The sequence below is a fragment of the Parasteatoda tepidariorum genome, chromosome 1 (genome assembly GCF_043381705.1).
Source record: "Parasteatoda tepidariorum isolate YZ-2023 chromosome 1, CAS_Ptep_4.0, whole genome shotgun sequence".
NCBI classification, from domain to species: Eukaryota; Metazoa; Arthropoda; class Arachnida; order Araneae; family Theridiidae; genus Parasteatoda; species Parasteatoda tepidariorum.
This window is the reverse complement of record NC_092204.1, coordinates 70,987,522-71,000,720: the sequence shown is the minus strand read 5'-3', so window position 1 is coordinate 71,000,720 and position 13,199 is coordinate 70,987,522. Positions and strand designations below refer to the sequence as shown.

The 13,199-nt window shown below is 26.3% G+C and overlaps 1 protein-coding gene across 3 annotated transcripts in view; it reads left to right on the top strand.

The window, feature by feature from the left end:
• LOC107450894 (arginine/serine-rich protein PNISR) overlaps window positions 1-13,199 on the top strand; it is a 28,604-nt gene that overhangs the window by 3,985 nt on the left and 11,420 nt on the right. For 2 of the 3 annotated variants that reach the window (XM_016066827.3, XM_071182085.1), the window contains 6 exons: window positions 194-417; window positions 589-745; window positions 3,072-3,250; window positions 4,728-4,850; window positions 6,489-6,591; window positions 10,044-10,100. In XM_016066827.3, coding sequence (XP_015922313.1) covers window positions 194-417; window positions 589-745; window positions 3,072-3,250; window positions 4,728-4,850; window positions 6,489-6,591; window positions 10,044-10,100 — 843 coding nt within the window. The remainder of the gene's footprint in view (window positions 1-193; window positions 418-588; window positions 746-3,071; window positions 3,251-4,727; window positions 4,851-6,488; window positions 6,592-10,043; window positions 10,101-13,199) is intronic. The other variant, XM_071182082.1, reaches the window with a different exon arrangement.

Here is a 13,199-nt window from a genome sequence, read left to right as displayed (position 1 = left end):
ACCCATGACTCCGCTTCTACATGTCACTGAATTCAAGGTTCCATACAGTGGGGTATTGAGTTGAAAAAGTGTAACAAAAATAAAACCCAATGACAGCCTTACTTTATTTTTACAGTATCACCTCTATTTGAAGCTGAATGTTATTTTTCGCTTATTTAAATATTATTTAAAATTTAGTCTTTAATTATTTCAGATAATTTTATGCCTAAGAGTGGAGAAACTAATTTCTGGAGCAAACCTCAGTGGAGTGGATCTAATAATGTTGAAGAGAGACTGTGGAACGCACCTGTTGAACCTGTTGCACCACCTATAATAGGTGGAAAGGAGACATTTGATTATGGGCATGTGCATGATAACCCTCCACTCGCAATGCAGACAATCGATTACAATCATATGTCAGATTATCCTTATAATCAGGTAAATGATGTATTGTTAGAGAAGCTTTGAAATGAAACTTTTGTATTAAGTTAATAATAAATTTACGTTTTGATTTCTTTTTAAAAAAATGAAATGATATAGGTTTTATGTATGTTTTAATTTTTATTGTATAGAAAATATCCTACATTATTAAAATATTGATTTTTGCAGGTATATACTCCTCCAGTGCCTCCTCCTGTTGCAGAAAGTCAATATGATCAATATTGGTCCCAAGTGAATGCAGCACCCACAATAGCTCCAATATTTTTAAAGAAAGAGAGAAACATTACTTCTAATGTTCCAGCTGAAGAGGAAACTACGCAACTTGGTAGGTTATAAATTTTACTAACATAAGTTGAACTTGAACTGTACCAACAATCTTGAAGTTTTTCTTCAATTTTGAGTTTTTTGGGAAAATGTGAAATTTTCACCTGGAGGGAAAATTTTCAGTCCTTTGAGAGATTTCTGTCTCTTAAACATCTGTAAGATAGAATAAGGCAGAACTAGGTAGAAGTAAAAAAGTGATAAAACAAAATACTATATAGTCTGCAACTCAAACTTTGACGGAGGTATTTGTTTGTTGTGATGTGTGTTATCGAGGAATTACTTTTATTATTAGCTAATTAAATGATTACTTTAGCATCTTATTTTTAGAATTAAGTCTTAATTTATTTTAAAGTTTCAGGAATGATAAAAAAATCTTAATTCTGGAGAAAATTCTGATATATTAAATTAGTTAGTGTTACATATTTGTAAAAAGCAGACATTTCTTTTTGTATCTAGTGATGCAAAGTTTCATTCTTAAATAAAGTGAGATTATTTGTTGTAATTTTATTTTTTAAGCAATCATTATGAGTCTTAGGTATGTTTATATTTCTTTTCTTGCCCAAACTTCGTTGACTAATTTTATTAGCAATACCTGTTTTTATTTTGTTAGTATCTAAATTTTATTAATTTTTTTTATCTGCTTAGAACTTTAAACACAATACTTTTTTATTTTTTAAACCTACAGTCTTAAGAGGAATTTTTATAACTTTCACTCCTGATTCTAACACATTCATTTCATAAAGTTCTAAATTGATTCTAGGGCTTTAATTATTATCATTTGATGTACAAAAATAAAAAATTGCATTACAAAACTCAATTTTTTCCCATTGAATATAAAATAACACATTCAAGTTGATTCACGACTATCTGTGATAAATGTGCTAGAAATTTTGCATTTTCCTTAGACACTCAAAGTTATCAGAGAAATTCAAGATTGACAATGTTGAGTCTCCTCAAGAAATCAATAAGTGTCTGAAAATCATGTGGATTCTTAAATACCATTTTAATGCTGAAATATATTAGTAAAATTGTTGTTCAGTAACTGCTCTTAAAATACTTACTATATTAATTTTGGCTAACATTTTGGTAGCAGAGTTGAAAGTCCCATTTCCGGAATCGTTCAGACTTCAGCAAGTCCAGGAAATAGATTTTTACGGATAATAGTTCTAAATATCAGAACATTCTAAATACAGTTAAGGTAAACAAATATCAGAACATCTTATTTCAATAAAAATTAACAAATAGACGATAATTAATGTCAATTTCAATAAACAACGAATAAATCACTGTGGTTTGCGTAGTTGCACTATTTCGAAAGATTTTGTTACAGATTTCCATATGTTTTTTAAAATTTCGGTACAAATTCCGAATCACATGTTTCTGTTAGTAATCATTTCTCAATCTACTCGATTAACAACGATTCTACCGTAAATCGGTATGGCTGATCGTTTTTTCGGTAGCTATTAAAATGGATTTTCACATTGTTTTTAAAATCTCAATGTCTTAATGTGATATTATTTTGATTGGCAAACTTCCAATTGCGCATTTGGCACTCAATTATTGACGATTTACCCGCAAACTCACATGGACTATCACATTTTTGTCAGTTGTTACTAATTTTCATACTTTTTTAATGCTATAATATCATACATGGGAGATTTTTATTCATGCATTTGTAGAATTACTTTTTGATTACTCGATTAGTCAAGATTTTATTGTCCATGTGGTTTTGTCAATCGCCATTTCAACGGTTTGGGATTTCTCCACAGTTTTTATAATGTCAATTCCATTTTTAATAGAATATTATTATGATTCGCAAATTCCGAATTGCTCTTTTGAATAATCAATTGATGACCCCCTTTGGTTCAGATAATTCCATCTCAAATCAAAAATTTTTCAAAATGTGAAATTTTTGTGCACTCTGAAATTAAATACGTGATTCTTGGCAATAATAATTCTTTTGTGAGAGACGTGAAAAAATATGCGATTTTTTTCGTGCTTTAGTGAAATTTTGAATTTTGTTCCTATGATATACAATTTTTTTCATATTGTACCAGAAATGGAATTAAAATCGAACAAAAATCGGAAGTAGAGAAAAATTCAAAAAGATGCGAAAATCAGAGGATTCTCATCCCTTTATACTTTTTTTCATCAAGTCACAAATGTAGGGGAAAAAAAGTGTAAAAGAGTTCTATTTATTTTGATTATTAATACGTGTGTAGAAAAATGACCCTTGCAGTAAACGGACAGTCAGATATGAGGCTTATAATATATGTATGTATATGCTTGTATAATATATTCTATATTTTATCTATTTTAATTTTTAGATGCTGCTAAGCGTAAACAACTTCCTGCTTGGATAAGAGATGGATTGGAAAAAATGGAGCAAGAGCGTTTAAAAAGGCTTGAAAAGGAGAGAAATGCTAAGGAACGAGAAGAAAAATTGTCTAAGGTGAAATCTGAACTAAATTCAAGATCACCTTCATTTGTACCGAAATCAAAATTTGTAAGTTATTTTCATCTTTCAATTGATTTGGTTTAAGCTTGAAATGCTAAGTTTTTTCCCATTATATACACACTTTTAGTCACCAATTTAATTTTACTACTTTAGCTTAAAATCAAAATCTGCTCAGTTTGATTTCTTTTTCTCTCGTGTTTTGATTTTATAACTTATATTCTCAGTAGCAGAATTAACTAATTCAATCTGCTGTTCCATTTTTATTAATAAAAAATTTTCTGCCATCCAAATGCAATCAAGTGGAGACTATTATTGTAAAAATCAGGATTACCCAAACAATAGTATAGCAAAATTTAAATTCGCAAATTTCAGGTAGATAAAAATCCAACATGAGAAATGTATGTTGTTTAAATTCAATTTGAAGCGTGAAATTATGTTTAAAAATGAGGATGGAATACATCCACATTTAAATAATCTAAATAACTAAGCAGAAGAAAAAATGCATGCAAATTATATTCAAACTTAATTCTATAAATTAACTTAGTATATGTACACCATTTCCCATTCCCTCAGAAATTTTTTGAAGAGACTTCTAGAAATTTTGATGTATATATAATATATATATATTTTGATATAATATAATATATATATTGCCTTGCTACGCACGTATAATGATGTTTTTGGTGGATATAGTGAACCAAAATAGGAGAGGAAGTTGGATATAATGAACTTTTTTCTGTCTTCGACTGATTTATTTTCTCCATTTTTTTGTAATAATTTTGAAATTTCTACTTCAAAATAAATACATATACCGATTTTTAAGACCATCTATAGCATGGACTGTATTATAAGCATTTTTTCTTGTTTGCGTCTTTGTTGAATAGCATTATTGAATTGGTTCATTAATCAAAGAAGTTGCAATCTTCCAGTATCTAGACAAATGCTTGAAGTGAAAGCCGATGAATTAGCTAAGCGATTTGTGATGTGACTACTTTTATGTTCTTGAATTGATGGTTAAACAGGTTTAAAAAGCGGAATAACATAAATTCAGGAAAAATTTTGGGAGAGTCAGGAAGTGTTTCCATATCTGATGTTGAAGATTCCGCATCAGCTAAAGATTAAAAAATAATTTTGTATGCAAGGCGAAGAGTAATAGAAAATAAAAGTTAACACATTTTTGTTACTGCGTATTATTTTTCAGTCATTTTTGTATTTCATTTTATTGGTCATTTATTTAAATAATTTGTAATAAGGGAGGGGGGCAGTTTGGAAAGATTAATTATAATTGTTTTCGGAACAGATATAGTGAACCGAAATTTTGGTCCCTTGAAGGTTCACTATAGCCGAGTTTCACTGTATATAGATATCCAAATATATTGATATGTATCTATCTATCTATATATATATATAAATATATATCAATTTCTTTCTATATCTCAGATTAAAAAGATAATTTTGCAGTGCTGGGGGGTTTCTGCTCCTAGGCTTATATTTATTGTACTGATATATTTACTTATAAATTTAGGACAGTGATAGTGAAGATGAACAAGTACAAGAGGCACCTATTAAAAGAAATTCTCCTATTTTAAAACGAATGCCATCACCTATAGAAGATTTAAGAACTGAAGAAGAAAAAAAACAAGACATGGTAAGAAAAAAAGTTAAATTTCTGTGATTTTAAATTTCATTGAAACTTTGATAACTTTTAATTAATATGTATAGATGCAGGATATTTTTAGTAATTCAAATGCAAAGGGGAAAATAAATTTAAAAAAAACTAGAATTTAAAGAAATGTGCATTTATTAAAATATAATAAGTGTTATTACACAGAACTATATTTAATTAAGATATTTAATGAGAAGTTACTTTAAAATTACTTAATTTTTAAGGTGATACACAAATTGGATTATATAATAAAATACAAGTTCATAATACACACCATATATTTGTGTTTTTTATTTACATTAATTCTTTTAGGAACCATTTAAAAGTTTTATTTATCACCAGTTGCATGTTGATCTAATTTTACTCCATTTACATTTATAAAATCTTCAATTTTAAAATTAATGAATTGCGGAAGGGGTAGTTATTAAGTTTTAAACTTAATAAATTTTTTTAGTTTCCTATTGGCCAGATTTGAAAATACATAATAAGGATTTTTCATAATTTCCTTTTTTAAGAAATATGTTTGTTTTATAGAAATGTTGGTCTCTATTCTAAATTTTTGAAGCATGTACTTTATTCTGAACATTAAAAAATATTAAACATAGTTATTATCAACTATATATAGTAATTCTTCAAATTAGTTCTTGGTTATAACTTAAATGTTTTAACAATTCAATGTATAATAGGATTTTGAATAATTAAATTTTAAGTGAAGAATTACAGAAAAATGATTCATAACTTTTTATTTGTGTTCTTGTTTTTGCTGTTTGCCCCCCCCCCCTCTTATCACAACATATCTTTATCAAATCATTGTATAAATAGTATTCTTAATTACGTTTTCTGGGTCACATTAAACAAATTCATAAAAAAATGTTAGTTTTTTTCAAGAGCGTTCAAGTAGTAGTAGTGTCACTCTTGCTGTTATGATGACTTAAGAACAAATTAGGAGCGTCCCGCAGTGGACTGATCGTTAAGACTCGGTTCCCAGCAGATCACTGAAGTCAAGCATCACTGGCTGCGGTCAGTGTGCGAGTGGGTGACCACTTGGTTCAGTATGCGTAGGGACCGAGAGTGTGCGGTATTGGTCCTCGTTAAACTGTGCTACCGTAAAATGCTCGACTTCGCGTGCAGGTCGTTGGGCTACCGAAGCAGAGGTGGCATCCCCTCTGCTGAGGATCAAAATTGTGATGGCATGTCTTCAGATCATCCTCAGGTATGTTTCCCAAACCATCGCCAATAGCCCATTGTGCAGCTCTAGTGCGACGTAAATGAACTACAACAACAAATTAGGAGCATAAGAAATCCCACTCTTGTTTCACTGGCTTTGAATGAATAAAAGATGTGCTTCATGTATTTATTGATCAGATGCTATACTTCTTGGCTTATAAAAATGAAAAAACCAAAATGATTTTCTTGGGCAAAAAGTAAAAAAGTTTTGCTAGTTAATGAAAGGTTTAATCCCAATTACATTAGATATTCAAAGATATACTGTGCTTAAAATTCATTCTAGTTTTTTGCAAACACGAATTTTAAATTTGTTTTTAAAAATTTGGTAAAAAAGTTAGATTTTTTACTGTTATTTTTAATAGCTATATTTGATTCCTGAATTTTATATTTTAGATGTTGAAAGTTCGACGCACTTTGACTGAAGTTTTGCTTTCAGTTACTAATACAGAAATGGTGGCAATTGCTCAAGAAGTATATAAAAAAGCAAAGTCAAAAGGTATTCAAAATGAGCATAAAGTCACTCTGACATTTTTCAGTTTTTTAATTGGCAAATATTATTTTAATATTCTTACTTTAGTTGGAATAATAAAGTTTTATTTTAATGATTTATTGAATATTTTCCATTTTATAAAGTTCTATCATCTTTCTAGGCTAGTTTTTAATGTCTTGTCTAATTGCAATTGAACTTGTCTTTGTTAAAAATTATTAATTTTCTTTTTAAATTTTATGTAACAATAAAAAAAGAACTATAGGGAATTTTTTTCTTGCTGTAACTACCATATTAATACTTTATCATATTTATTTTTTAAATATAAGTATTAACTGTAGTAAAATTTTTAGTAATTAAACGTTTAGTTATTTTTTTTAAGTAATTAATTTCTTTTGGAGAATAAAAAAAATCACATTTAAATAACTTTTGATTTGATAATCAGAATTTTTCTTACTAAAATGAAATTTTAATAGTTCGAGAATCTTTTCTTAAATTAGCTAATTAATTAGTGCAGATCCTATTTTAAATTACAAAGTCAGTCATAAAAGCATACTCTCTCTGTGTAAACAGAATTTTTTTTTCCTGAAGATTTGGATTCTTGACTCTCAATTAATGGATTGTAGTTGCAATCTAGAAAACATGGTCCTAGAAGCATAGCTAATGTGGCATCTGTCCCCGTATGCAGCCTTAGAGGGACGCCAAATTCATGAAAAATAATTTATACAAAATAAAATGTTTTTCTCTTTTAAATCTTCCCAATTTCCTTTATTCGTTACTTTTCTCTACTTCAAATTTTTATCCAATTTAAATGGAAATTGAGTAGGATATCTATTTTGAAAGAATATGAATATATTCAATGAAAAATGTCCTACAGTAAAAGTTGATTGTTTAATCAATCAAAAACAATAAATACAATAAAAAACATTTAAGGGGAGCATAAACTTTGATTTAAATTCAAATCGAATGAAAATGTTTGACCTTGTTCAGTTATGTTGTTTAAAAAAAACATTAGTAATGTAAAAGATTATTTGATAGGAAATTAAGCAAACCAATGTGATGATGGATTTCAGTTTTAAAATAATCTAAATTTAAAGCGGTCCTGAAAAACCCCTTAAGTTAGACATCATATTGCAAAGAGAAGCAAGAAGTGAGTTCCTCCCCTGGGGCTATAAACTCTAGTATGGTTCCAATATTTTAGTGAGGACAGTTGTTGTCAGTTTTTAAGACCCTTACTTCTTAATTTTGCTTTATGCTTCTTTTGCTATATTTTTGGAATTACTTTAGAGAATACAAATAATTTTACACATGTTTGTGAAACTTGTTTATCCAAAAGTAATTTTATGCATAATTTAAATTTTTGAGATTTTTTACTATCCACTTTAATACTTGCCAAAACTATTTTGCATTATGAAGTATTACAATCTTGCTTATTTTAAATCCATTTTTTAATTCACATTTTGAGTGAAATTGATCAAATAATTTCGAAATAAGCAACAACAACAACAAAAATTTTAAAGGAAAAAAAAACATTATTATTTAAACTTTTTATTTCTATAAATGTTTTTTCTTCTGATTTCTTTTCAAACTTTGAATTTGGTCATTTAAAATTACTTAGTTTAAAATGGTGTAAAAATTTGTATATCTTATGATTCAAAAATTTTTCCGACCATCATTAAATTAAATAATTCACTTTGTAAAACCAAAATAAACATACATACATATGTATGTTTATTTTGGTTTTACAAATTTTGCAAAACATTTTTAACTTGCTAGATACAAAATTAGATTTATAATTAAATTCTCAAAATGTGAAATTAATATTTATGGTTTCAAACTTTTACTTGTTTTCTAATTTAACTATTGGGGCCATATTTCTTGATTGCAGCTACCTTTTATTTTCTGAAGAACAAAAATTTGTCACTGTTGGAAAAAAAAAATGCTTATTTAGAGAAAGAACATTTTACATCTGATTTTGTAACTTAAAATACTGTTTGCCCAAATTAATTAGCATTCTTTAAGTCCCTCCTCCAAATTAAAAAGCATGCTTGTTAAGTATACAAAAATTTTATTTGAATAGATGTTTACTATTTTGTGGGCTGTCGTAAATGTCCTCCTTAGTTTTGAGTTTCTTCAGACTGTAGAAAATGGCATATTTTGCTTGAAAAATGTGTAACTCTTAAAAAAAAATTACCAATTAAGACTTTTTAAAAAATAATTTGCTTAAAATATCTACAGTTAATATTAACAATTAAATTTTAACAAGTGAAATGTTTTAAAATTATTTAATTCTGCATACTATATAGTGAAAAACACATAAAATTACCTGATTTTTAAAATCATCCAAAAATAAAATCTTTCCACATTTAATTATTTTAAAAGCATAGTTTTTCTATTTTCATTTTGTTTTAAATTTACTTGTAAACTAGATCAAAAATTTTTAGCTATCAAGTTCATTAAAGTGCATCAGCAACATAACTTCCTTATAAATCCACTTTTTCATACAGGGAAAGATTTTAATATCAGCTCATATTTATATCTATCTATCTATATATTATTAATTAGTAAAAACACAGTTATTTGACTTTCTCACCTTATTGCAGTTTTTGTAAGTTACGTTTGTGTATGATTTTTTTGATCAGGAATGCTTGAAAAGAAAGGTTTAAGATAATTCATTACTGATAATATATTTTCTGTTGAAATGCTAGCTTTATGACAGATTCATACCATTGTTGCTAACTTCTAAATATTGTAGCTATATCTCTAATTTTTCCAAAATTTGCTGATGTTCCAATCTTTATCAATAACTTGAATATTCCTGAAATTATTAATGTGTTAACAACAACCAGAATAGTGCTCACGTTAAAAAAAAAAGAGAAAGTTGCCTCATAGTTTTTCTATTTTTAAAAAGATTGATACATTTTTGACTACATAATTAATAACTTTTTAACGACTGAATATGCTTTTAGGAAAAACAGAACTACACGATATGCACTTTTTTAATATAAAACTATTAGCTAGGATGCAGAAATAGAGTTAATTCTCTTCAAATACTAGTTCTCTCTTTTAATTTTAAAAAATATTGTACATTTAATTCAGAAATATTTGATTAGTTATTGAATTGAAAATTTTTTTATTTATTGAATTGAAGCATTTGTTTATTTATTGAATTGAAACATTTGTTTAGTCAGAATGAATCATTCATTTTTCTTTTGAAATATCGGCAGCTATGCCATGTGCTGAATTAAATTTGTTGCTTCGGAATGAAGTGCTGATTTTCAATAATTTCCTTATGATACTTTTACAGAAGTTGTTTCTAAGAATCCTATCAGAAGATATTTATCACTCAATTTTAATTTTACTTTAAGTGTTATTTTAGGTCTTTCTGAACTTCTTCTAGCTGTGGTATTTGAAATTTGATTTGTTCTTTGTTACTAAACTTTATATTTATTACATAAAAGCTCCAGCTCGTCAGCTGGCCTCAACCACGTCACTGACTTCTGTAGCTTCTGGATTACGTAAGTATTTTTTAAAATTTATATTATTGCTCTCAAACATCTTGCGTTATTTTATTTTTCAGAATTTAAATTTTTCTTTGAATTTATTACTGTTATTTCTTGAGAATACTTTCAATTATATTGAAATAAAGTGACATTTTATGCTTTGTTTCTTGCAACTTTAAAAAAAAAAAAATCTTTTTTGAATGAATTGTTAAAGTTGGTAAAATCTACTGTACTTTCTATTGAACACATGTTGTATCTAGTTGATAAACTGTATAACAGGTTATTTTTATTTGTGCTTTAATCATTCATGTCCATTGTTGTGTACCATGAAATGTTCTCCAAGTAAAATCATGTATACATTTTTTTAAGGCTGTTTTTCAGTATTTTACTGATAACTTTTTTATTGGTCCCCGCCTCCCCCACAAAAAAAAAAAATTTAGGTTTTTGTAATTCCACAAAAAAAATTTCTTCATTTTTATTAGTAAATAGGAGGTCAACTGATTTGTAAGTTGCTGTACTTATATTAAAAGATATTTCTCAAATATTTGCATTTTAATGTTTTTTTTAATTATTTTTTTCTGTTGATTAAGATGCTGCTGTACTTCTTCCTTTATATAAGTTATTGATCAATTTATGAAATCTTCTTAAACTCCATGCAATTTATTAGTTTTTTTTCTCAAATTTTAATTTTTTATAATTACTTTACTTTTTGCTAGTGTTCTCAGTTTATAAAATATTTTTAAAATATGTGGGTTGGCTTAGTAAAAAATACAACATTGCATATTCTTATTTTGGAGATAGACCTTCACCCTTTATAAAATTTGCTCATATTAATTCTCCTTTTTTCTCTTATTAATTTTTAAAAATTAATCTAATCATATTTTATTTACTAGTTGTAATTATTTTTTATTTCGAAAATATTAGTTTCCTAAAGTTATCTACTATGTTTTGTCTTAAAACAGAAATGTTGAGTTGTTTATGATTATTCCAGAATACTTTGCTTCCTCTTTCTTATGCATTACTCAATTCGATAAATTATTTAATAAAAATAAGTATTTGTTCAATTAAGTAAATTTTTTTGAAATAATATAAATAAAAAGTGTAGAACATAATTTAAAATTTTCTCATTCCTTTTGTCGTGAAGAAAAGTTTTAATATGGTTGAGAGTTGTCTGGTTTAACACAGATATTATTAGATCACAATAATTACAGGTACAATTTAATAAAAAATTATTTTAAAACTCACTAACAAAATATCTATTTTTTCATCTTGTCATTAAATTTATGAGTGAAAATATTTTATAAATTTGAAGAGGCTCTTATTGTCTCTAGAAACAAATTTCATAATGTACCTTATGGGAGCAGAAAGCATTATAAATAATAATTTTTTTTCTTTCTTATTCTTATTTCACAGTATTTATAACTGCGAAATGATCCTTATCTTATTGTTTCCTTTTTGTCTACTAAACTTAATTAACGTTATACCTTAAAACTAATAGGACTGGTTTAATTCCAAATTTAATTATAGTTATTTAAATCAAAATTCTTGATGCTTGAAAATGTCATTCATGCTTGATACACCCTTGGTAAAAGATGCATTTATTACATCTTTGGGTACAGAGAAAGGGAAAAGTTGAAATTAAATAAAAAAGTAATATAAATATTAAAGTAGAAATAATCAGAAGTCAATCATTTCTTTACATCACCAAAAGTGCTTTGAAAAGCTACTACTAAATATAATTAATTTTCATTCACCAAGAAAACTTGTAGATTTAACTAACTTCAGGCAACTAGATACCCTAAAAATCAAAGATAACTCAATTTTTAAAAAAAAAAAAAAAAAAAACTCTTATTTCCTGTATCAAGTCTGTAAATTAAGGTTAAATGCGTGTATTATATAATACATTTTTCGATTATTAGAATTTTATTATTAGTCTTTTCACTTATCCAAGTCCTTCTGTGTACATTTTAATCCTTCCTCTCTGTATCCTATAATTTTTTGTTGTATTATTTTATGTAATGTGTGAGCTTGTTGATTCAAAACTCTTATTTTCACTTGTGCGACTGTTGTTTTATAAAATTGAAACAGCTGTTTTTAGTTGTTTCCCTTTTAGAAAATTTGGATACATTTTGAAATATATTACAATAAATAAATAATAAAATTTTAAGTTATGTTTTTTTTGGTTTTACAGTTCCCTTTCCTATTTCTCTCTCTCTCTCTCGCTCTCGCTCTTTGTTTTTTTTTTTTTTTTTTTTTTNTTTTTTTTTTTTTTTTTTTTTTTTTTTTTTTTTTTTTTTTTTTTTTTTTTTTTTCAATAGTTGATAGCTCTTTACATTTGAAACAAAATCATTAAATTTTGAAAATATGATGGACTCAAGCTGTAAATATTGGAGTATTGTTAAAAACTTTTCAAGAGATGTTATTTTTTAGATCCTCAAAAGTAATATGAAAATGACTGCAGTACAGAGATCCCAAACTAAAGTTAATTAATAATATGACAAATTAAATAAAAAATTTGAAGAAATATTTGTTTATTGCAAAAACTTCATTTTTTTCTTTTTTGATAAAATTAAAAAAAATTTTTTTTTTTTTTAATTATTGTGAACAAATTCTCAATTCGTAAAGTAGTAGTTTTTGAAATATTCAACTTTTTTTATGAATGACAAATTATATTTTCTATTCATATTGGATCTATATAAAACAACTAGCTTTTATTAAAAATTATAAAAGATATAATTGTATCATTTTACTGTTTTGATTAGTATATTAGCATATACATCTATCATTTAAACTGACCAATTTACCATATTAACAGTAACATTTATTTATACAATTATAATAAATTGTTTTTAGTATCTTTAATTTTCTTATTTCAGTATCTAAAAAACTATTAACTTTTTCACCTAATAAATGTGTTTTTTTTTTAAACCTAAGAAAACACGTTTTTATATTTTATTGTAAGCTCACAATGTTGTTTGATGGTGGTATTTACATTGCATTTAATGTATAAATTTTTCAAAGATTTGATTAGGATGTCAATTGATGTCATTACACTAAATTTTGATTTTTAATATAGTAGAAATTAGCATTATTAAACAAAACTTTGAACTATTT